At 40.0% G+C, this 24,099-nt stretch overlaps 1 protein-coding gene across 8 annotated transcripts in view; it reads right to left on the bottom strand.

Moving 5' to 3' along the window:
- Positions 1-983: 983 nt before the first annotated feature.
- Positions 984-24,099, bottom strand: part of KIAA0586 (KIAA0586 ortholog) — a 107,030-nt gene continuing 83,914 nt past the window's right edge. For all 8 annotated transcript variants that reach the window (XR_011533037.1, XM_070594262.1, XM_070594263.1 and 5 more), the window contains 2 exons: positions 7,433-7,489; positions 984-1,327 (listed from right to left, as the gene is read on the bottom strand). Coding sequence is in view for 7 of the 8 variants with exons in the window: in XM_070594262.1 (XP_070450363.1) it covers positions 1,176-1,327; positions 7,433-7,489 (209 nt within the window). In the remaining variant the exon portion in view is untranslated. The remainder of the gene's footprint in view (positions 1,328-7,432; positions 7,490-24,099) is intronic.

Raw genomic sequence — 24,099 nt, 5'->3', positions numbered from 1 at the left:
AAAATTCTTCAGGGAGATAACTTTTTTGCTAATGCTAGGCTGCCCTGCTTCTCATGTGCTCCCCTTCTGGTTAAGAGGCTTAAATCCTTCAAGATAATGACACGCACCATTTCTAGAGCACTTATCTGGTGCCAGGCACTGTGCTGGGCACCATTCCCAACATTATCGATAATCCCCATTATCCTGCAAACCAAGTACTAAACCCATGTACCCAGGCAGCCCCTATCGCAGAGCAAGTAGAAGAAATAGAACATACCTGAGTCTGATTATAAAGCCATGTTTTTATTTTAATTTTATGTATTTATGCCTTGAAAAGTAATCAGTCACATGTTTCACAGGTTTATAAAGTATAAAGGTTTATAAGATATATAAAAAATTAACCTCACTCATAATTTTTTCCTGTCACAACTGTCATTCAAGTACACAGGAGCTACGGTCAACCTCGATTCTCATCATTCAGCCTCTCTCACTGCCCCTCAGGCCCCCTCCCTGGAGACAAAGTTAGTGTTTCTTGTTTATCCTTCCAAAGAGATTTAACGTGTCCATATGCAAATACATGTATGTAAGCATAAGGGTGTAGACACCATATATTTGGACTTCCCTCCACCCTATATTAAACAATGGTGGCATAATTCACGCACTATTTTGCACAAAGCTCCTTTTACTTTAACAATGTAGCTCAGAGATAATTCCCTATCGAGACACAAACATCTTCAAATTCCTTCTGTACCACATAGCATTCCACTGTACAGATACACCAGCACTTTTTTAATCAGTCCTTTACCAACAGGCATTAGATTGTTTCCAATTATTTCCTGTTATAAAAAATTTGGAATGAATAACCTTGAGCAACATATTTCATAACTATGTACAGGTAACTGCATCTGTAGAATAAATTCTTAGACATCAAAGGTCATGCCCTTTCCACTATTCCATGCTGCCTCAGGATTCTAAGAAATAACCCACAGCCAGACTCATGATGATTGACATTTAAATTATTTTATTTAAAAATTTTACCTAAATACCCAAATTATGCTTTTCATTTTAATAAAAACTTAGTAATCATTTTTCAGAATATGCTCAAAGACCAAAATAGTCTGAGAGATGGTTTTATGCCAGAGAAAAATGAGCTCAAAACCAGTGGCACGAATATTTTCCTGGTTCTTGCTTCCCATTCAGAAGGCATCTGCTCCTGAGGACTCTGTGTCCCCCTGGATGGTGCTGGCGCTCTGAGACCGAGAGCACTCCTCCAGGGTCACTGAGGGCAGTGTCACGGACATCCTGGCGGGTGACGCCTGAGAAGTGAAGAGTGGCACGGCTTTACCACCTGAAAAAAGGAGAAACGCATTCAGGTAAAACAGAGGGTCCTGAGTATTTACACGCTTTTGACCTTCCTAAGTAACACGAGGGATCAGAATAAGCACTGCGTACAAGGCAATTTCTTTTCTCAAGGTGCTCAGAACTTGTCACAGAGATAAAACACATCCTTCCTGCTTTCCACTCCCACCCACAGACAATTAAAGACAACAGTTAAAAAGGATATGCTATGATCTGAATGTCTCTGTGCCCCCCAAATCCATATATTGAAACCCTAATGCCTGGTGCGATGGTCCTAGGAGGGGTGTCCTTTGGAGAGTGCTGGGGTCATGAGGGTGGAGCCCTCCTGAATGGGGTTGGTGCCCTGAGAAAAGAGGCCCCAGAGAGCTTGAGAGCCCCTTCACCATGTGAAGACACAGTGAGAAGGTGCTGGCTATGAACCAGGAAGATGCGCCTTAATCTTGGACTTTCAGCCTCCAGAACTGTGAGAAATAAATTTCTGCTGTTTATAAGCCACCCAGCCTGTAGTATTTTGTTATAGCAGCCTGAATGGACTAAGAGAATAACAAGTGCCAAAAGTTGTATGGTATGATATGATAAATGCTAGGTAAGTCTGAGTAGAGGAGGGAGTCTGGGATGAAAACTTCATTAATGTGTTAAAAAACCCAGGTTTGACTATATATGGCTCTCTACCTGCCGATACTCTAATTCACTCCTCTCACTTTAAAGCACATTGCCTAAGAATATAAAGAACACTAACTTGGTATTATATAAGACCACAAAAATCCTCATTTCAAATTCTATGTTTTACCATATACACATAAGAATAATAAGCATCTTAAAAACAAATTATCTTAATCTTAAAGACATCTCCGAGTCAAGAATCACAGTATTTTTCTAAAATTCCTTTATATTTTTAAAGCAGTTTCCACAGTAATACAGTGGAATTTTCCATTAAATTTTTATAGAGACCACAGTAAAGGTAGACAGTTCCGGAGCTTTCGATGATGACTCAATCACAGCTGTCCCAGATGATCAGAATATTTGTAAAAGGCAAATTCCTTTCATATTAGGAAGTCTAACAGACTAATATTATACCATTCCTTTTTGTTACTTGTATCAATTCCTTTTTTAATAAAAGAGGGAAGGGAAATAAGCTTCGGCATCATTTTAGCAACATCACAATCTGCAATACCACAGTATAATCCTTTAAGAAGAAAGTAATTCTTTTTTTTTTCCCTTTTTCTCCCCAAAGCCCCCCAGTACATAGTTGTGTATTTTTAGTTGTGGGTCCTTCTAGTTGTGCTATGTGGGACGCTGCCTCAGCATGGCTTGACGGTCGAAACCCTGGGCCACCAAAGTAGAGCACGCCAACTTAACCACTCAGCCACGGGGCCGGCCCCGAAAGTAATTCTTACGTCAACTTAAACAGAATAAGTATTTTAAATAGGAAAAGACTTTTTGAAATTTAGCTCTGTCAGGATATGTTAAAAACTAAAATTAAGAAACAATAAGAACTGCCTTAGGAAAAATCTTTATAAGACATAAGCATTATTTAAATATTCCCACATTTTACAAAGCCATGATGCCAAGTACACAAAATAACCAAGAGAAGCATCCAAGATCAAAGCTGACCCTGCCAGTCAAAACTGACACAGGGTATTAACTAAGGCTGAGAGCAAAATTAATTTTCAACCGATAAAATCAATTCAGTGTTCCCTTCCCTCGAATATTAAGAAAAAGTCCATTCCTTGAGTTACCCACATATTGTCAAAAACCAGGCTGATAGCAGACATTATTCTTTTTTCAGCTAATTTCACAAAACTGCTTCCCTATGTATCTTCATTTTCTACTATGTGCATTAAATTATTGATCAAACTGCTCAATGACATAACAAGACCTATAACTTTCTTTTCGGATCTTGAAGAAGTTTCCACGTCTCAAGAAATATAGTAAGTTCAATTATTGTAAAGTTATGCTATTTCTTGTAGTTACTGTCTTATATTTATACAGCAATTAAAATTTTGCAAAGATCTTTCCCCCATCATCTTAATCTCATCCTAACAGTAATTCTGGGAGACAAACAAGGTAACTGAGACGCAGAATCATTAAAGTGGGCTTTTTCCAGAAGCGTATGCTCACTAACTAAACACCTATACGAGGCTGCTGCACATATGGAGCTAAGATGGTGCCAAGAGGACATACGGATAAAAGAAAATAGTCCTCATCTTCAAGAAACTCAAAACCTACATAAACATGTACAGGAATATTTAGTTTAAATGAGGTGGAAGTAGCGGTGAGATGGGACTTAAAAGATGTGAAAGGGAATGGAGAGAGCAACAAAATAAAGCCAAGATAAAGTTCAATGTTAAGGGAACGCTGAGTATTCTGATATCAAAGTATTGGCTGGATAAGAGGAACAATGAGAGAGACAAGGCCCTAAGGAAGGTCAGGGTCAAGTTCTGTAAACAATGATGAGTCACAAAACATTCTGAACAGAGGAGTAATATGAGCAAATGTATTTTAGAAAAAAGAGTTGTAATAGCTGTGTGGGAAATAAGGAGAGAGGCGGGGATCTATGGGAACGGTCCACGCGAGAACTGATGATGCCTGGCACACGAAATAGATTGCAGATATTTTGGAGGAAGACTCAGTCTTCTAAAGAACTGAGTATGGCTCTGAAATGACAGGTTTAGTTGACTGAGTGGGCATTAACAGAACACAAACAAGCTTGAGGCTGCGGTGGTGCAGCAAGCTGGGGAGACGCTGGGACTAGCCATGTATCTGATGAATGCGAATGCCTGCCAGCTGTGTGAGTGCACCTTTCCAGCAGGTAACGAGGGTCAAAGATGTCAAAGACGGCGGGGCAGTTTTCCAGATACAGAATTAGCGGTCATCTACACAGCTACAATGATGAGAGCAGTAAGAACAGTGATCACCTGGGGAGAGAAAATAGCCTGAGAAGGCAAATAATGACAAAGAAAGGTGAGGGGAAGGATAATAAATGGTGAATAAAGAGAAAATAAAGGAAAACAAAGGGAAGTGCCAGAAAGATAAGTAGGAAGAGACCCAAGAGTGAAGAGTCACACAAGGTAAGAGATGGCTTTCAAGAAAGAAGAGTCTACCATCATCATTAAAGGAAACATAAATTTCCTATCTCTATTAAATGCAGTTTGACACTTTTCAAGTTTGACTTTTTTAATTTCCACAATCATGTCATTACTCTACAATGTAACTGTTTCAACAGCTGTTTTCAGGTTTGTTTAAAAAAAGAGATTCTTCCTTGATTCCACGGGTTTACAGTGCATCATCTAACCAGGCATGCATTTAAGCTGGGGTGCCATCAAGCGAGACCACACATTTGAAGGTTCTGAAGACATATTCGAATGTATTTTTTAGACATTTGAAATTCAAATTTTTTTGCTTTAAAAATATTAAAATCCATAAAGAAATTTTGTTTTCTGTTCTTTGATGTTGGATTTATGACTAAAGAAGAGAAAAGCTAAAAATTTATTCTAAGTAATAATATAGGATTTTCAATATCCATTTAAGATTTTGCCTGTATATTGTATGTATATTTTCCAAAATATACATAACTAAAAGCTTTTCAGGGTTAGATAATCCATTCCATCAGTAGGTTTAGATTCTGACTCTAATCCTCAAACACTTGGTAACCCATTTTTATATCTGTTATTTGCAAACTGAGAGGAAGCCAAACAAAGCATTCTCTTCTAAAACAACATGAGACAGGCAGAGAAAAGAAGAAAGCTTCCTTGGTAGCTTCACAGAAGAGTACAGCATCTCAGACTCCTCATTCAAGGTAAGTAACTGCACTTGGCCCAGGCCATACAGACAGATTTGTGGTATTCTCCTATGAGATGATGAATAGATAGTAGAATAACTTTAAATTGCCTGAATTTTGTTTTTTCTACAGGCGGATAAAGATTGGCTTCTTTCTTTCTTTTTTTTTTTTTGCTGAGGAAGATTCACCTGAGCTAACATCTGCTGTCACTCTTCCTATTTTTGTATGTGAGCTGCCACCACAGCATGGCCACTGACAGGACGAGTGGTGTAGGCCCAGGGCCAGGAACCAAACCTGGGCTGCTGAAGTGGAGAGCACCAAACTTAACCTACTAGGCCACTGGGGCTGGCCCAAGATTGGTTTCTTATAAACTGCACATTTAAAACAAAATTAAAAGGAAACAAATGTAAAAGTCTTTAATCCCAGTATATGAAGGCTCTTATCCAGAGTCCCTGGATGTGTGACCTAGAGATCTGTGAATATCCTGAAAGGTTATGCAAACTATTTTCATATAAGTATAGTTTGGGAGGGAGACAGGCAATCATAGCTCTCAGTGCCTTAAAGGAGACTGTGGCCCCCCAATTTTTTTTTTTTTTTGGAGGAAGATTAGCCCTGAGCTAACTACTCCCAGTCCTCCTCCCTTTGCCGAGGAAGCCCGGCCCCAAGCCAGCATCCACGCCCATCCTCCTCCACCCCATATGTGGGATGTCTACCACAGCATGGCCCGCCAAGCGGTGCCATGTCTGCACCCGGGATCCGAACCGGCGAACCCCAGGCCGCCAAGAAGCAGAATGTGTGAACTTAACCGCTGCACCACTGGGCCGGCCCCTGTGGCCCCCAAATATTTAAGAATTACTGATTTAAAGGATCTCCCAGCACCAGGTGCAAGTGAATCCCATTCTCTGAGCTGTTCTTCCAGCAGGGGAGGTGGAATACAGGAGGAGCTCCTCTCCTGTGAACTGCGGATGCCTTATTTTCCGAAGGCAACTATACCACAGTGTTTACCAAACTGCACTGTAATTATCTGTTATGTGCCTGTCACTTCCACTGGACAATACGTTCCTTAAAAGCATGGACTGGGACGTACAGCCTGTCTCCTGCGTGACTAGCACAGTAGGTACACAATAAGTATCTGTGACCTTATCAGCTTGTATTATCGTTATTTGCTTACTTACTCTGTGTTCTACAAAGCTGTAGCATAATGCTAGGCACACAGCGGACCTTGAAATGACTGCTGAACCAAACGCCTCTGTCTGTCTGTGGGTCCTCATGGCCAACAGCTTGCTTAGATTCACGATGACCAGATCCTTGTCTTTAAAATCAGCCCTAAGTTCCAGCGAAGCAGTTGCTTCCCAGCTGTCTATGAAAATGTTGCAGTGTTTCAGCTGTGTTTCATTGAGTTCTTGAAGCACTTTCCCCGTCCACCCTGGGCCCAGCTATTCTTGCTTTAATTCCTTGTTGCAGCAGCTGCGAAACTCTCCTGCTGTACTCAATTCTCACATTCTTAACCCAGCCCTGCAGATTTTGCAACATCACAGCTTCAGTGCTTGGGAAGAAATGCTACAAGTCTTGATGAAGAAGGTGCCTGGTCAGTTGATGTTAAGTGTAGTATGTAATAGTTTATTCCCCTCGGTTTCCCAGAATTAGTCACTATTAAACATTTCTTTCCTTACTTTCCTATTTAAAAGGGTGACTTAAAATGTTACTAGTCTCATCCCAAAATATGTTCTAGACATATAAATCCTATTACATTTTTCAAGTTTACTATTGCTTCTGTTTTTTGAGTTGACAAATGCTTATTTTAAAATTTATAATTTAAGATAAAAATAAAAGCAGAAAGAATAAATGTCTCAGCACCTGTAAAAACAACTCCAATTCGTTTTCCTCTAAAAAGCAACAGTTAATGTGAAAGATCTGTTTCGTCTTACGCCAGGTTCCAGCTGCTTCACTTTGTTTAAAACTGACTTCAAAGTTTAAACACTGTCCTGTCCCAACAAATAACCTCCCCCAGATGGAATTATCTCGAGCTCTAGCCTCAGCGCTCTACATACCACACCTGCAGTCTTTTAATTCAACATTTTATAAACTTTTCAAAGGGAAATGATAGATTCTTTTCTGTCCCCTACCTTCTGGAGAGGTGAGTTCAGTGTGGGAAGGGACTTCTCTGTCTGGAATGAGTTTACAGATATTTTAGAAGAAAAGATTGGAATTACCATCTCTACTGCGCTGATTATTATGAGAGAAAGAAATCAGAAGGAAATGACAAAATCTGAATAGCTCTAAGTCCAACAACTTTTAAAGTCAGAATCTTACCTGTAAATACAGATGTGAGGTACAGATTGGGCTCAATTTGTGTCCGATCCATATCACCTGGTAAAGAAATTACAGTCAGAAAAATGTTTCCACTAGAAAATCAGCTGAGCATAGAAACAGTCATGACTCATTCCTATTCACTAAAAGGAGCACAAACCAAATGCACTCCCACAGTTACTCTCATAAAACCAGGTAAACAGAAGCCTGATCTAGTGGCCTTAAGGTAAAGAAGGAAGTTAAACAGCTGCATTTTAATGACTGTCAATAGAATAATACTTTACCTAATAGATTATTATCTTTATGCATCAAAGATTAGGGAAAGGGGAAGCAAAGGATCATGAGAGAACTTGAAATTTCTATTACACAAAAGAAACTCACGGGCCATTTCTTCCAAGGCTACAAGTGTTCAGATTCTCTTACTTAAGGATTTAATCACCGCAAAAATAAATTGAGAACTTCCCTTCTCCCGGGCCAGCCTGGGGCATACTCTACAACACAACCTCTGTGAAACAACCTATAACGTTGTCAGGGAGCACAGAGGAGCACTACGGTGCAAGCCAAGGCCAAATCTTAATAGTAAAATGAAACAGGCTGGGGACAAACTCTCTTTATGGCTAGAAAATTATGACGCAGAGAAAAGTTAAACCACCAAAGAGAGAAACCTGTGGTACGTATAGTTCTCAGGCCAACAAGATACCCACACGCCCCTGCTGACGACACGCTGTTAACGTGTGCTCTGAAATATAGTCAGTCACTGTCAATAAACATTGCTTCAAACAAATTCTTAGGGCAGAAGGATTTGGAAAAAATTCAAATATGGTATAATCAGTATTTTCAGATTTTCTCTAAGATAAAAATCAGTCATCTCCTAAGATTCCTTTATTTCACAAAAATTTCAGAGGGAACTAAAAGAAGATAATTAAATGAATGTGATTTTAAGTGTTACATATTTATTAAACCAAGCCATATATTCTCACTGGTGACAAACATTCATGTTAAACTACAGTAATTATACTGTAGGAAACATAAAAGTTAAATATGTTAAAAAATTACATGCAATACAGCTTTAAAAGAATAGTTTTAAAAGAAAATATAGTTTTAGAAGGGTAAGATTGTGGGTGAATACAAGTTACTTACATACTGATAATCTGCAAATAAACCGAAATTGAACATCTGACTTTGATACCATCTTTTAAAAATCCTCAAATGCACTGGAAGCGCCCGCCATGATGTTCCTGTTGAACGCTATGCGTGCTTCCCGCTGTACCTCTAAGTTTCCGAGTTAGAGGCAGAGAGAAGTCACTGCTCGGCCCCCTGGCCTGTCAGAGCTGCCTTGCAGAACGTGCACGGTGCCTCAGTACCAACAGGAAACGGAGGCACCAGACCACCTCAGGGCCCTTCCACTGAAGAGCCATTTGCCTGCAAGCAGAATTGAGGGGCAGTCTTCTCTGAAGTGGGTGCCTCACAGCCCAGAATTCAGACTTACCTATTGTGTTACGGTAAGAAATAAGCAACATCATCCCCTTTCATACCAAATAAACTGAGTGGAAACTAAGAAAAAAGAAAACCCACCCTATGGCTAACTAGGGTTCAATAAAAACAAGTTTTTTTAAAGTACTTTTTATGTTTCCAACATTATTACACTAAGTGTTGTGAAGACCACAAAGGAGAGTAAGACATTGTCTCAATCCTCTTTAACTGGAAAGACAAAACGTACACACAGGAGACTGACAGTAGAGAGCAAATCTCCCAAAATAACCCTCCTGCCACCTCAAGATAAGGGATTTAAAGGCTAAGGACTAACCGAGCTCTCTGCCTTTTAATATTACAGCACTTCTGTCTGCTAATGTGCCATTTGCATAACTCGGAATTCTTCTATTCCTGGTAATTTTTCTTTTCCTCTTCTTGTTCAACTGCCTTCTTTTTTCTTCTCTTTAAGGTGCTATATATTAGACCTGGACGGCTTTGGAGAAAGGAGCTGTGAAAACTTCTCTCAACCAGTGAGTTTCAGCAGAGGCTTGGGGTGGGGAGAGGAGAAAGTTGGAATGACTTTGGGGACTTTTTCAAGTTGACAGGGGCTCCCTTCTCTTCTGACAGGGCCACACTCCAAAGGGGGTGCACGTGCACCCCAAAAGGGAGTTGCTGCTACAAAGAAACATTCTTCTAAATTCATAACAACCTAAATGTGAATTTTATACACTTCATTTTCTTTGCAATAAGCAAATGGAGCATGTTTTCTCTAATATCCAGATTTTTTGCTTGATAAAACTCTCAAAAACATCATCTTATTTCTGCTTTATTAAAAAACTGAATTTTAACTCAAAAAATGACAACTATTTTTCATTACTCCAAACCAAAGCATACTTTAGTCATCTCTTTATATCCAACAAAGCTACATTATTAATAAAAACTTCCAAGTTGAAACAACATACAAAATCTGTTGTTTTTAAGATATGTCTTAATAAACTACATAGGCTGAAGTAAAATTCCTGCCATGCAGGATTTTCTTAAAGGACAAGAAAATAAATGGTTTCCTTCCATTATCCTTCATTTTCCGTAAGATGTCTAATTCAATTCTTTGTATATAGTTGATCAAGAAATATCCAACTGACCAATGTTTCTGAAACCTTTACGTCACACAGAAAGACTACCGTGATCATTTTTTAGAAAAAAGACCCAGCTTTTTCTATTCATTCTATACTGTGGTATATAAGATAAAAAAATTGTGAAGTAAATGACAAGCAGACATTCTATTACAGAGGCAGCCGTAAGCTGGTGGCTCGGAGCACAGAGTTGGAAGCTAAGCTGCCTGAGGGCAGACCACAGACCCACACAGGAGCTGTGAGGCCTGGAAACACCGCCACTTTGAGCTTCAATTTCCTCTTCTGCCTCATAGGTTTTTCATGATCACACTATACATGTAAATAACAGAGCAGTGCCTACAGAGTAGGCATCAATAAATGGTAATTTTATTTTTATTTAGCCTGTGATTATTTTCTAACTTTTCCCAATTGAAAAAGAAATCGTTCTCGTTAGGCAATCTTTTCAAAATACTCTTTGACAGGAAGACTTTTTGTTTAAGAAAAAGAAAAAAAACCCGATCACATATTACAGCAGTAGAGCTACCAGGGATCTCCGAGATCATTTACCCGTATTAATAAGGAAATCGAGATTTGGAAAGGTTAACTGACAAAGAAATCGATGTCACCGATTAGCAGTAGGAACTACAACCCACAGCAAACAGCCCCTCCCCCAACTTTTTCACACTCTTCTAAGATGTGTTGTCAGATACTGAGACTTGAAAGAACAATCAGAAATTATCTGTTCTGCTTTTTAAAAAATTTATCAAGGAAGGAAACGTAGTATAATGTTTAAGAGCATAGTTTTTGCTTTCAGAGTTGGACTTGGTTTGACTCCCATCTCTGTCATTTATTAGCTACGTGACCTTGGGCAAAATACATAACCTCTCTGAGCCTCAGGTTCCTCAAATGTAAAATGAGAATACCATTACCTACCTAATTGGGTTGACTAAGGATCTTCGCAGAGCAGGTCACATGTGGGAAGTATACACAGACGGAGCTAGTCATATTGTTGTTGCTGTTATTTAAACATAAACAAACCTCTCCTTCCCTAAACTGGGGGAGAATCTCGATTTCTCCTGACAGTAAAAACAAAGCCACTACATCAATATCCAAGTTGACTCTTGTCATTTACTCCTGCGGCAAGTAGCGGCTCGGCGTCGCCGTGGACACTGCGGGCACCTGGGGCTGAGTCCCACGCTCTGGGCGAGGCTCCCAGCCACAAGCACAGCCCACGGCCCGGAGCACGGCCTGAGTGCCGCCCAGCGCCTCTGTGCAGTCTTACACTTCTTCGTCCTGCTGCTCAAAATCGAGGAAACTCAAGCTTCATCGGTATTTAAGTCAAAGGACAAGAAGAGAAATTTCTAAATATTTGATCTATAAATTTCTATGGAAATGAGTGGGTAATACTGACTAAAAATTGAGTCATAAATTACCTACGAATATAATTTATCCTTCTACCTTTACCACAAAAGGCGAATGTGTTTACTTTTATTTAAACGTTTAAAGACACAACAAAATAAAAACAAGTGATCTCAAATTTGGAAGCAGCCCCACGGCGGGGAAAGCAGGGTGCTCCTGAGAGATCTCTGAGCAAGGGCACACGGGTCCCGGGACCTCACCACTAGCACACTGCGCTTCGTCCCAACACCCACCTCATCTCAGCACTTTAGCTTTTTACGTTAAACAGTCATTCAAAGTCTTGGAGCTATACGGTGCCAATTTGAAAGTAAGCCATGTTGTACTATTTCAAAAAGTAGTATTTAAAAGGATAGGAACCTCAGCTTTAAGACATTTGCACTCTTGTATTTAAAAATTTTTTATTTTTGGTTTGGAAGTTTATATTCTGCTCTTTAAGACTACCTTTAGTAAGAATCACTAGTATAGCAATACTTAAATCTGTAAATCGTCATATAATTGTGTTAAACAAATTCTTTATGGATTTATTTAAGAAAAAATGTGTAGTACTATAGGGCTGTTATTCGAAAAACAACGATATAAAGATGAAAGCCACCAAAACATGAGCTTTGTAAACCACAAAGGAAGAGTTTTTAAATGGGTGACATCCAGAATTTCAAACAAAATCTAAGAAGAAGAAATCTACAACTGGTAACATTCAAAATAGCGGGATCACTTGTACTAATTTGAGTTCACTACAAAAAAAAGGGGGGGATATTAGGAATATTATTAGAATAGCTAAAAACATATAAAAAGAAGTTAACACCTTTTAAACAAATAATTTAGCCACATTAAATTACTCACTGGCTGCATATCTATCTAATAGGTATACAACTCTCTCCAGTAATAGCATTTTCAGAAATAGTATCTTGGCAGCATAAAAGCTTATATTCAACTGCCAAGAAACTGATTGGTAATTCAGAAAATAGAGGACCCATCTATGCGGAATGCAGACCATGATTTATTTGAATAATGTACATTCAATTACTAAAGCTCATTACAAACCATTTAAGTGCGTGGATGTATTGCTGTGTGGTGTTATGGATGACAACGAGAGTTCCTGCCTTTTAGGGGCAGGCATGTCTAGAGTGACATTCCAGCATTAATATTTGGTTGAGAACGGAGAGACCCGATGTTTTAGTAGACACTTTATCTACAACGCACTTCTTGTTGGTTGAACAGCCTGTGACACAGCTACTAAAACAAACTCCTCTCAGATAATTCTTTAGAAAAGCATGCCATAATGGGTTGAAAACTAAAAGAATCTTAAAAATTACAATAGCTTTGCCTCATGAAAGAAGCCATACATTCTGTATGATTTCATTTATTTAAAGTATAAAAACCAGAGAACTAATCTATGACATTAGAAGTCAGAATAACGGTCATCCTTGTGGGGGTGGAGGCCGTGACAGAGGGGAGCGGAGGGGGCTGCAGGGCGCTGGCAATGCTCTGTCTCTCGAGCTGGGTGAGACATGGAAGTTCTTTCAGCTGCAGACTTAGGATGGCTGCACTTTTCTGTATGTACATTATACTTCCATAAAAAGTTGAAATTGAAAAAGAAAAAGGTCAGTTTCCGCAGTTAAAAGGTGATTCCTTTATAGTTTTGAAGTATTTTCCAATAATTGAAATAGCCAAGCACCAACCTTACTCGGTAGCTTTTAAGATTAAGTGAAGAGTTCCCGCTAAGTCAGAGGCCACACTGCTGACTACAAAGACAAATTCCTTTCTATGGCTTTTCTTAAAATCTTGAAATACCAGTCAACGGAAATTACTAAGAAGCAGAAGGTGAGTTTTTGTTGTTGTTGCTCTATTTGCCTCTCACAGGACTTTACTTAGGACACTTGATGCTCTGCGACAGCCACCCACCCAATTTAACGGAAAGCACAAACTAATCTCATGTTAACTAAGCTTAAAAGCATTTCCAAAATGTTAAAACATTTTGTAAAAACCATTTAATACCTTATTTTTGGTGCAAAAAAAAGTTTGCTGTTTCAGTTTACGTCTGTAAGGCAGTGACATCATAACCACATTTACATCAACTATAACTCTTACTCAACAATAACTCCTATAAGTTTAATCCACGAGGCCACAGATTGTCACAGAAAATAACTATTACCACATTCTTATAAATGACATTTGATAGCTAACAAAGCTGAAGGCACAGTAACTCCCTCATAGTTACTGAGCAGTTTGAACCTGTCTCTGTAATTTACACACAGAAAATTCATTTTCTAAGATGAAAATTCTTCCTAAATATGAAAACCTCTCTCAAATTATGGCCTGTGACTATCACTAAAAATACACCATATTATTTGGGTAGCCTTTACTGTGGGTTTTATCTTATCTAGCCATTCCTAACTAAATTTGGAAACAAAAGTTAAATGTGACATAGTGACCAGTTTACTTCCCCAAGGCCAGACCTGGTAACTTTTGAAAAAGAGTGAAAGAGTGAAAAACGACCTCTCAAATACAGGAAGCCACTAGAAAATAAGAACACCACCATTCCATATCCTAAAATCAGAGCTTTTAAAGATCTTCTGTTGACTAGTAAGTTTCAGGGCCCTAGGGCCGAGAGAGGAGGGTGGATTTCTGCTGGCTGTGCACACGACACCAACGGGAATAAGGGCCAGGCCAAGTTCTATGTTCCTGCGACTCTGGGTAATGGTTCCAAGCTGCGAGGCACAGCTGTACGGGCCCTGCCAGCAAGGCCATCACAGCAGTGCTTTGATAGCGTGGGGCCCTGAAGTGTCAGGATATGGAGAAGGCAGCAGTTGTTGGCTGTGAAAACAGTCTGATACAAACCAGATGGGAACTTACTAGATGGGCAACACAAAGGAAAACAATCGGCTCATTCAACAAAGTCAAGCCCCTGCCCCAGAGAATTCAGAGAAGACAATAACAGTCACCCAGAGTTGATGCAAACAAGAAACAGCCATGTGGTTACAGTTTAAAGAATTGTTTTTCCTCAGACTAAACAAAGTTTTGATTTCTAATTCTTGTATTCATTAATTGTAGTCTGGTGTACAGGCCTTTTGGCCAAAGAAAAATATTTCATTTATATAATACATACTTTTGTGACACCAAGAGAAATATATGAGGACACAGAAACTAATTTTGTGCTATTTCCTGTAAAGCGCTATGACCATTGGCTATGTTATTTCAAGAAACTGGCAAATTTAGAAAATGATTGATCATGCTGACACAGTAATCAGAAAACATCCAACATATTTCCATGGCTTCCTAAGTCAATCAATGCAGGCAGGACGACACCAAAGGCAATGACCACACGGCTCTCACAACTACATTTCTACCTAAATAATTTTTTTCTGACTTTATTAGATGAGACAGTATTGTTGCAACTACATTCACAGGAAAAAAGTGCCAGCATTCTTCATAACCTTATTGTGTGAGGCTCAGCACAAAAAAAGTGCCTGTGCATTCTGAGTTGACAAGTGTAACAAAGATTGACAACAAGATTTGAAGACACCTGTTGGTAATAACATTTCACTTAAAGACTTCTGTAAGTTTGCATTCCACAATAGAATAATTTGTTTTACTATTTTAAAAGACAGTAAACAGCATTCTAGTTTAAAACAATCCACAGGTAATTGTATTCTTTCCACTGGAAATCCCAGCACAGCCTGTGCCTCTGCATTACTACTAGTTTAAAAACACACCCAGAAAGTCTCATACTTGTAATCCCCATTCTTAGGCGATGAATAAGGAGCCAGCCCATCAAGGAAACTCTGAAAATAACAGCATTTTTCATGTACATATTTGAACATATTTTATAATTAAGTGATCCTGTTTTGCTTTATACTTTTTAAAATAAAAAAGCAATAATTAGGTTTCTTGAAAGAGAAGACACGTTATCTGTGGAATTGTGAAAATTACTGTCGTATATGAGATACAACTCAGGTTTCCCAATTTGCATTTACTGCATTGTCCAGATTATTTTCACTGGCTCTTCCCACCCTAAAAACCGAGGTTGAACACTTCAAGACATCTTCCCTGTTGCATTAGATCTTTCATCCCTTGCAAGGCAATTCTGAAGTACACCAGAGAAACAGAAGTGGAGTAACAACTTGGTGCATAGGTCGATGCGGTCATATGCACTTCCAGCCATAGGCGTTTCCTCCCCACACTCTGCTGCACATGCGTGCATACACACTTATTTAAAAGTCTCAAATAGTTCGTGGTAACAGTGCTAGATAACTGACCATTTTGACTAAATTAATCATCAAACCCAAGAAATCAGTTTGTGCTTATTTATAAACTGAATTCCCATGTTAAAAGTAGGAAAGGAGGGGCCGGCGCCATGGCTGAGTGGTTAGGTTCATGTGCTCCACTTCGGCGGCCCAGGATTTCACTGGTTCGAATCCTGGGTGCGGACACGGCACCGCTCATTGGGCCATGCTGAGGCTGCATCCCACATGCCACAACTAGAAGGACCCACAACTAAAAATACACAACTATGTACCAGGGAGTTTGGGAGAAAAAGGAAAAATAAAAAACCTTAAAAAAAAAAGTGGGAAAGGAAAAAATTTCTAAAAGGTATTATTTATTGAAGTCTTACATAAGAGGAATTAAGAATAAATGCATCATTCATCAATGAATCAATTCTGATAAAAGTTTTTTCAAAGTTTTTCTCAAGATATGGAATCAATTCTCTTACAAAACAATTAACAAAAGTAGTTTGTCTTGGATTTATCAGTAAATGTATTTCTTAGATGTTGGGTTAACTCACAAAAAAAGGAATTTGTATCATTTCTATGATTAGACATTTTGATAATCGTTTACACACTTCTTCAGAAATTGCCCATTTCTACTTTTATAGGGTGCTTACATATATAAAGATATCACCTAATAGACTAGCATAAATTTTGTAAGAAAAAAACCAAGTAATTGCATTTAACAAGTTTTTACCTCATAAATAGACCTTGATACGATTTCTGAGACTAGGACAAGGGCCAGACCATGCAGAACCTTTTCGATCACAAGTGAGGAGTCTAGACTCTACTCTGGTGCAAAAAGAAGTCTTTGGAGGGTTTTGAGTAGGGAGTCATCTGATCTGGTTCATGTTTCTGAAACATCACTCTTGCTCTGGGTGGATAATGGGCAATAAAGGAGCAAAGATGAATACAGAAAGGCCAGTGGAGAAGCTTCTCAGGATAATATTAAGGTTGAAGAGTATTATGCTTAAACAGAAGGTAGAAAACTTAGTTTAATATCAAATTGCTGAAAGAAATTTTGGTCAGTGTTATTAGAACACTGAAAAACGCAGTACCAAGCAACAGCTTTAGTAACTTCCGTGAACACTGAGGCAGTCAGAGCAGTGAGTCCCCGAACCTCTCTGAGCCTCAGTTTTCTCATCTGTATAATAAAAGTAACAACAAAAAACCATCTTTACATCTGCACAAGTCTGCTGTGAGAATGAAAGCCACAATACGTGCGAGTTCTTTGTCAGCTGTAAAGCACTGACAAACGTTAGTCTCATCATTGTAGGTTTGGGGGAAGAAACAGATGGACCACACTTGGCAGTGACTGCGTTCTGTCCTAGAGTAACTCTATGCAAGACACACTGACTAGAGTATGATCAGACTAGACAAAGGCTTGGAACCAACACCATACGAGGAAGAGCAAAGGGAGCATAACACGCAGACTGTGGGTTATGATTGCTGTCATCCAATATTTGAAAGATCATCCCATTGAAAGACTTGTTTCTACCACCCAGTAGGCTAGAACTAGAACCACTAAGTGAGATGTTACGGAGAGGCACGTGTTAACTCAGAAAGAATTAGAGCTTTCCATCCACGAAATGGCCAGCAAACTAGTGTGTTCCTGATGCTATGGGATGATCACCTGTTGGGTCGAATGTCCCTTTTACTGGCTCCTTCTCCTTCTTTGATCTTTAAATCTTGAAGGTGTCTGAGATCTTAAACCTAGGATGCTTCTCTTCCCTTTCTGAACCAAGGGGATCTCTTCCACACCCACAGCTTTAAACAGGATCTGCACTGTCAATCTCAGATTTCTATCTCCAGTCCCAACCTCTTCCTTGAGCTCTAACAACAAACTGCCTACTTGATTTCTTACTTGGAGATCTACAGGCTTCTCAAATTTTATGTGCCTCCACAGAATGACTGATTTCCTCCTCACTCTTCCTAATTTTAGTAAACGGCACCATCATTCACCCAGAAACTTTCAGACCAGAAACTCAGGAGTAATTAATCCTTGACTCTGCTTTCTATTACACTCCACATCTAATCCACTGAATAAATAATTTTTGAAATGAACTCATTCTTCAACAACTCCATCAGGTATACCGTCAATAACTAGCCTGAACCTGACCATTCTGATACCTCCACCAAGGCCCAAGCCGCTATCATCGCTCACCTGGAACACTGCAAGAGTCTTCCAATTGGTCTCCCTGCTTCCACTATTGTTTCCCTATTGTTTATTCTCCACCTGGCAGCCAAGGGGATCTTTTGGGGTTTTTTGCTTTTTTTTATTTTTGGTGAGGAAGATTGGCCCTGAGCTAACATCTGTTGCTAATCTTCCTCTTTTTTTTTTTTCTTCTCCTCCAAGCCCGAGTACATAGTGTATATCTTAGCTGTAGGTCATTCTAGTTCTTCTATGTGGGTCACTGCCAGAGCATGGCTCGATGAGCAGTGCATATGCCCTTGCCCAGGATCTGAACCAGCGAATCCTGCAGCCCCAAAGCGGAGCGTGCAAACTTAACCACTCAACCATGGGGCTAGCCCCCCAAGGGGATCTTTTAAAAAATGTAAATTCTAGGGACCAGTCCAGTGGCACAGCAGTTAAGTTCACATGTTCCGCTTCGGCAGCCCAGGGTTCACTGGTTTGGATCCCGGGTGCAGACATGGTACCGCTTAGCAAGCCATGCTGTGGTAGGCGTCCCACATATAAAGTAGAGGAAGCTGGGCACGGATAGTAGCTCAGGGCCAGTCTTCCTCAGCAAAAAAGAGGAGGATTGGCAGCAGATGTTAGCTCAGGGCTAATCTTCCTCAAAAAAAAAAAAAAGTAAATTATAGTTTGTCATTTCCCTGCTCAAACATTCCAAAGGATTCTCATTACACTCAGAATAAAATCCAAATTCCTTCCCAGAGCCTGAAGAGCTCTACGTGACCTGCCACCTACATCTCATACCTCATTTCCCACCACCAGCCCCCTGCACACGGACCCTCTCTCTGTTCCTCGGGCACAAGCTCATTCCCACCTCAAAATCTTCATTCTTCCTACTCCTTCTAGATGGAATACTCTTTCCCAAACACTTGGATGCCTTCCTCCTTCACTTCCTCCTGGGTACGCATGCCGCTCCTTCAGAGAGGGCTTCTCCTTGCTTCCCTGTGCTCTTCATCAACCCGCTTTATGATTTTTTAATTGACACTAGTAGAAATGCTAATTGACATAGACATTATTTCTGAAATAATGCAATATCTTTAAAAAATGTTTTGCTTTTTATTTGGGAATAATTTCAAACTTGGAGAAAAGTTGCAAGAATAGTACAAAGAACACTCATATGCCACAGACTCAGATTCACAACTGTTAACCTTTTCCCCACGTTTTACGCTGATGTGATCTTTCCCCATGACTATACTCAGGTTACGTGCTCCTGGGCAGACTATTACAGAGATGTTGTGTCCTGCTCAGACATGCCATCTGGAGGCAGACAATGTTCACCTGCCCCTCTATGCTGATATTAATTCTGGTCACCCAATCGAGGTACTGTCTTTTGTTTTCCCTTTCAACTAATAAACCAATCTGTGAGGAGATACTTCAAAGCCATGCAAATATCCTGCTCCTCATTAAAATTTCCCTCTACATTTAGCATCCATTGATGATTCTTGCTTGATCTAATCTTTACTAGGATAGTTGCAAAATGCTGACTTTCCAACTTACTCCACATGCCAGGGACACCTGGCATTCTTCTATAATTTTTTTTTTTTCACAGCACTTATCATCATCTGAAATTGCTGTAAATTTATTTACCTTTTTTTTTTTCCTTTTTCTCCCCAAAGACCCCCTGTACATAGTTGTACATTCTTCGTTGTAGGTCCTTCTAGTTGTGGCATGTGGGACGCTGCCTCAGCGTGGTTTGAGGAGCAGTGCCACGTCCGTGCCCAGGATTCAAACCAATGAAACACTGGGCCGCCTGCAGTGGAGCACGCCAACTTAACCACTCGGCCACGGGGCCAGCCCCTATTTACTTGTTTTTTATCTACTATACCCACAGGTACGTAAGGTCTGTGAAAGCAGGGATTTCACCTGTGAAGTTGACCACAGTATCCCCAAGGTTTTGAACAGTACCCAGTACACAGCAAGTACTCAAGAATGAATGAATGAATGAATGAAGAGCAAGAGAAAGAAAACTGTTGATAAGGCCCCTGCACTAGATGGGAGAACAGCGCCACCTTACACACTTGATCCAATGAACACTTACTGAGAACCTACCATTGGAGGTGCTGTGCTCTCTAGAGAAAAGGTGGTGCAGAGATAAATAAAACAAGGCCATTGTCTCTAAGAAATTTACTTTCTAGAGAAGGAGAAAGGATGTAAGAAAATAACCCTATAAGGTATGATACAAAGGCTAAAAGTGAAGTACCTACCAAATGATATGGACCCTTCAAGGACACAAAGTGGACCAAGAATGTCTGTTTCTGGGATGGGGAGGTGATGTCAGAGGGCAGGAGAAGGGAGAGTTCTAAGTGAAGACATTGAGAAAGGCAGGTGAGGGTGGGGCAGGAGCTTAGGAGACACTGGTAAGTGTGGTGGGATGAGGGGTTGAGAAAGAACAGAATTATGAAGTGGGTACGGCTATGAGTGACCTGAAGACTCCCGGAGCCCATGCCTCATTGTGCAGCTGAGAATCAGCGACCCTGCTATTCCACACTCATTCCCCTGCCCTCTAGTCGTCTTTCCCCTTTCCCGCCTGAGCTCCATTTGTAGTTTTCTGTTCTTTCTCCTCCTCCCCTTTTCCCTTTCCTCTCTACTATCTCATTCACCCTCCCCTTGTCCCTTCTTTCTATTCCCTCCCTTCCTTTCTCTGCAGTTACTCTTCTCTTCTCCCAGACTGTATCTTCCTCCCTCTCCCTTTGTCAACAGTAGAAATGGGATGAGATCAAGGCTGCAGGTGGAAGAGTTATCTTTACAGAAGAAAGAAAGCACAGCTCTTCCTTCAACCCAAAAGGAAAAAAAAAATGAAAAGATTAATGTAGAGCCATAAGAAATTGGAGTTAGAGTAGCTAGAAATGTTCACATTTCAAAGAGCAGATCTTAGAAAAGCAAGAGCATAAGCTAAAAGAGAATTGAGGGGACAAAGGTGGGATTAGGGATTTGAGGAGAAGGGCCAGAACAGGCACTATTTGAGAGCTAAGATCAATGTGAAACTGAAAAAAGAATGACTGGGAAATGGCAGAAGTCCAGCTCAAGCCCCACCCCACAGTGCACTAACAGGCTACAACTGCACAGACTGCATCATCATCCAGCAGGACTTCGTGACCAGGGAACAAAATCAGAGACCCTTGAAAGCAGGAGGACCCAGAACGGGGATTAGCGTAGATCAAAGGGACGTCGCAGTCTTGGATGATGATACGACAGTACTTAAATGGGTTAACCAAACAGGTCAGGCAAGATATGGGGCCCCAGGAACAGCCAGCCAACAAGACAGGAAATGGAGGTCCTAGTACAGGTGGGAGAAAGAATACATGACTGAAATGGCTCCATTTAACTGATGCATAAGCTGTCTCACAATATTTGCTTCCTTGTCACACGACCCGAACTAGCCAGGCTAGTTAGAGGAGCAAGGAGAAAAGAAGTACTAAGCTGTGTAAGGAATAAGACAACCATCCCTACACGTTCCCAGGAGACAACTGCTCATTATTCCCCAACATACAGGTTCTTCCAAACACTGAGGCTTCCAAGGAGAAAAGCAAAGCTTGAGGGTGAAAGGCAATAAAAAGCTCTGAACAGCAACACTTAAGTCCAGTTCTCCATCTCTTCTACTCCTTAAGGTAGACGACTCTATGCAGGAAAGGGAAATAGGAGAGGAAGTAACTTGAATTCTCCCTAGACCAGATACTGCTAGAAATGAGAACTCTGTTCAATAACAATCCCCCGAGAATTTTCTTCTTAAACAGATATCATAAACACTATTCAAAAATCAATAAAACCTGCCTAAAGACTTCACATTCCTAAATTCCTAAATTTGAATTTGTCCCTCCCACCTCCAAACAGTGCCTACCGCTCTAGTGTGCACTTCATTTCTTTTTGTTTTTTTGAGGAAGACCAGCCCCAAGCCAACATCCGCTGCCAACCCTCCTCTCTTTTTTGCTGAGAAAGACCAGCCCGAGCCAACACCCATGCCCATCCTCCTCCACCCCATACGTGGGACGCCCACTATAGCATGGCTTGCCAAGCGGAGCCACGTCCGCACCTGGGATCTGAACCGGCGAACCCCTGGCCACCAAAGAGGAATGTGCGAACCCAACCACTGCACTACCGGGCCGGCCCCTGCACTTCATTTCTAATCATCACAGGTTTGCCCCAGGAGGACAGGTCTTCTAAGAGGTGCCATTGGGTCTGAATTACATGTTTATGTGTGAACTACATGGGAACAAATAGGGCATTTACTTCATCAATGTTATTTGTTTTCTGTAGCAAAGGACAACCTTAGGAGATTCTTCCCCACTTAAAAAAATTTTTTTAATGATTTTTTTAATACAGCTGGCAGTGTTAAGCCTACCTAGATGATGTCAGACCTTTGTTCAGAGTGGGGATGGGGAAAAGGCTGGGCCCAAAGGCCAAAATTTGGGAGTATTTTACATAATCAAAATCTTATTCTCTATAACATCAACAAGAAGAGAGGTAAAAAGCAAAATTATTATGGATAGGAAACTTTAATTATTAACTTACGTAATAAAATAAAATATGTAAGCCCCCCCAAAAAAGGAGAAAAATGTGTTTGCCAAGAACATATAAGGAAGGTTACTAGGGATGACGACTGAATTGTGTTGCATTTTGCCGTCAGAGTTACAGGGTTTTTCCCTAAGAAATGTAATCATTTTTAATACCTTCACATACACCCATGCTGGCCCTAATCTTATTCCTTATTTTTAATTAGGATGCCACAGCTCATACATGATTGTTGAGCTTTTGAGTTATCAGTTTCTCTCTTGGATTTAAAGATGGGAGAATTGCTGACACAATGCAATTCACTTGCCAATTGATAGGATTACAGATTGGAAATCACCCTGATTAACAACCTTCACTATATTTAGTTGTCCAACATGCAAATCAATGGAAAGTTTTGTAAAAGAATCCGAGGTTTAATGTATATAGATAAATTATCTTCAATATTTCACTAGAGACTAAAATTTTTTGTTGAAAGTCAATTTATCTCCCCAACACTATATAGAACATGCACCATCTCCAGCACTTTCTCGCCAACATCTTTAAAGCTCAGGACCAATATAGGTTCAAGTGCCTATCTGTTAAAGGAGAGCTGATTACAACACGACTATTCAAAAAAGAGAGGTGTCCTGGAGACAGTCATGCTAATAATAGCTAATATTTTCACAGCTTTTAATATGTCAGATCTCATTCTAAGTGCATTATATGTCTTTAACTAGCAAATAAACCTCATGAAATAGATACCATATTACAGATGAGGAAAGCACAGACAGGTTAAGTATCTTGTTCGAGGTCACCAGCTAGTGACTAGCAGAGCTAGGATTTGAACCTAGGCCATCTGACTCCAGAGTATATGCTCTATGCTATAGCGCTTCTAATTCTATGGTAGTCACCAACAGAAGTCACCAGGCACAAAGGGCAGGCCTCCTCCTTCTGCATCAGAAGGACCAGGGATACTAGCTGAAGACTCAGACTGCAGGCCCCAGCTCAGGCAAACAATGAGAGTCTCAAGGTGAAGGCTCGGATCTGCATTTTCAATTAGTACTCCAGGCGATTCTCACATCTGTAAAAGTCTGAGAAACGCTTTCTTAGAGACTATCCAGAAACAACCCAGTGGTAATTCATCCTACAAGTAGAATAAGTCTATATTACTTCTCTGTTCCAATTTATTTTGCATTGAAATAATCAACCTTCTATTTCCAGTATATGAACAAAAAGGGTAGAACTGGGTTAGTAGAATAATCTACTGGTAGAATAATAATCCTAGTTGAAATAGTCTAATTTTTATTTTATATAAAAGTAAAATCAATAAAAGGTTTGAATAAACCGTTATTACGTTGATTAGAAGAACAGCATTTGTAAAACATTAACTTGTCATTGTAGTTAGCTTTGCCTGGAAGAGGGCAGAGTAGCGTAAGAGAAATATTACTGAGCTAGGAGTAAGATCAGAAGCTGCCACTAATCAGAATTGGGACCTTTGGTTTTGTTGAACTGGGAATGGTCCCTCTGCTCCCCAGACGTAAACGTCTATTTTATAGATATTAAAATGTAAAGACATTATCATATCTACATTTACCTCTGTGATTATTACTTTGGAAAGTTAAAGTATTTTTTACTGGCTGTTGAATAGAAAGGCTACCAAGTATATCTAATAGTTTAAATTATATTTTACATCAATTTGATTTCTATAAAAAACATCAT

Source organism: Equus przewalskii, chromosome 25, assembly GCF_037783145.1.
Source record: "Equus przewalskii isolate Varuska chromosome 25, EquPr2, whole genome shotgun sequence".
Lineage (NCBI taxonomy): Eukaryota > Metazoa > Chordata > Mammalia > Perissodactyla > Equidae > Equus > Equus przewalskii.
This window is presented reverse-complemented; position numbering and strand designations above follow the sequence as displayed.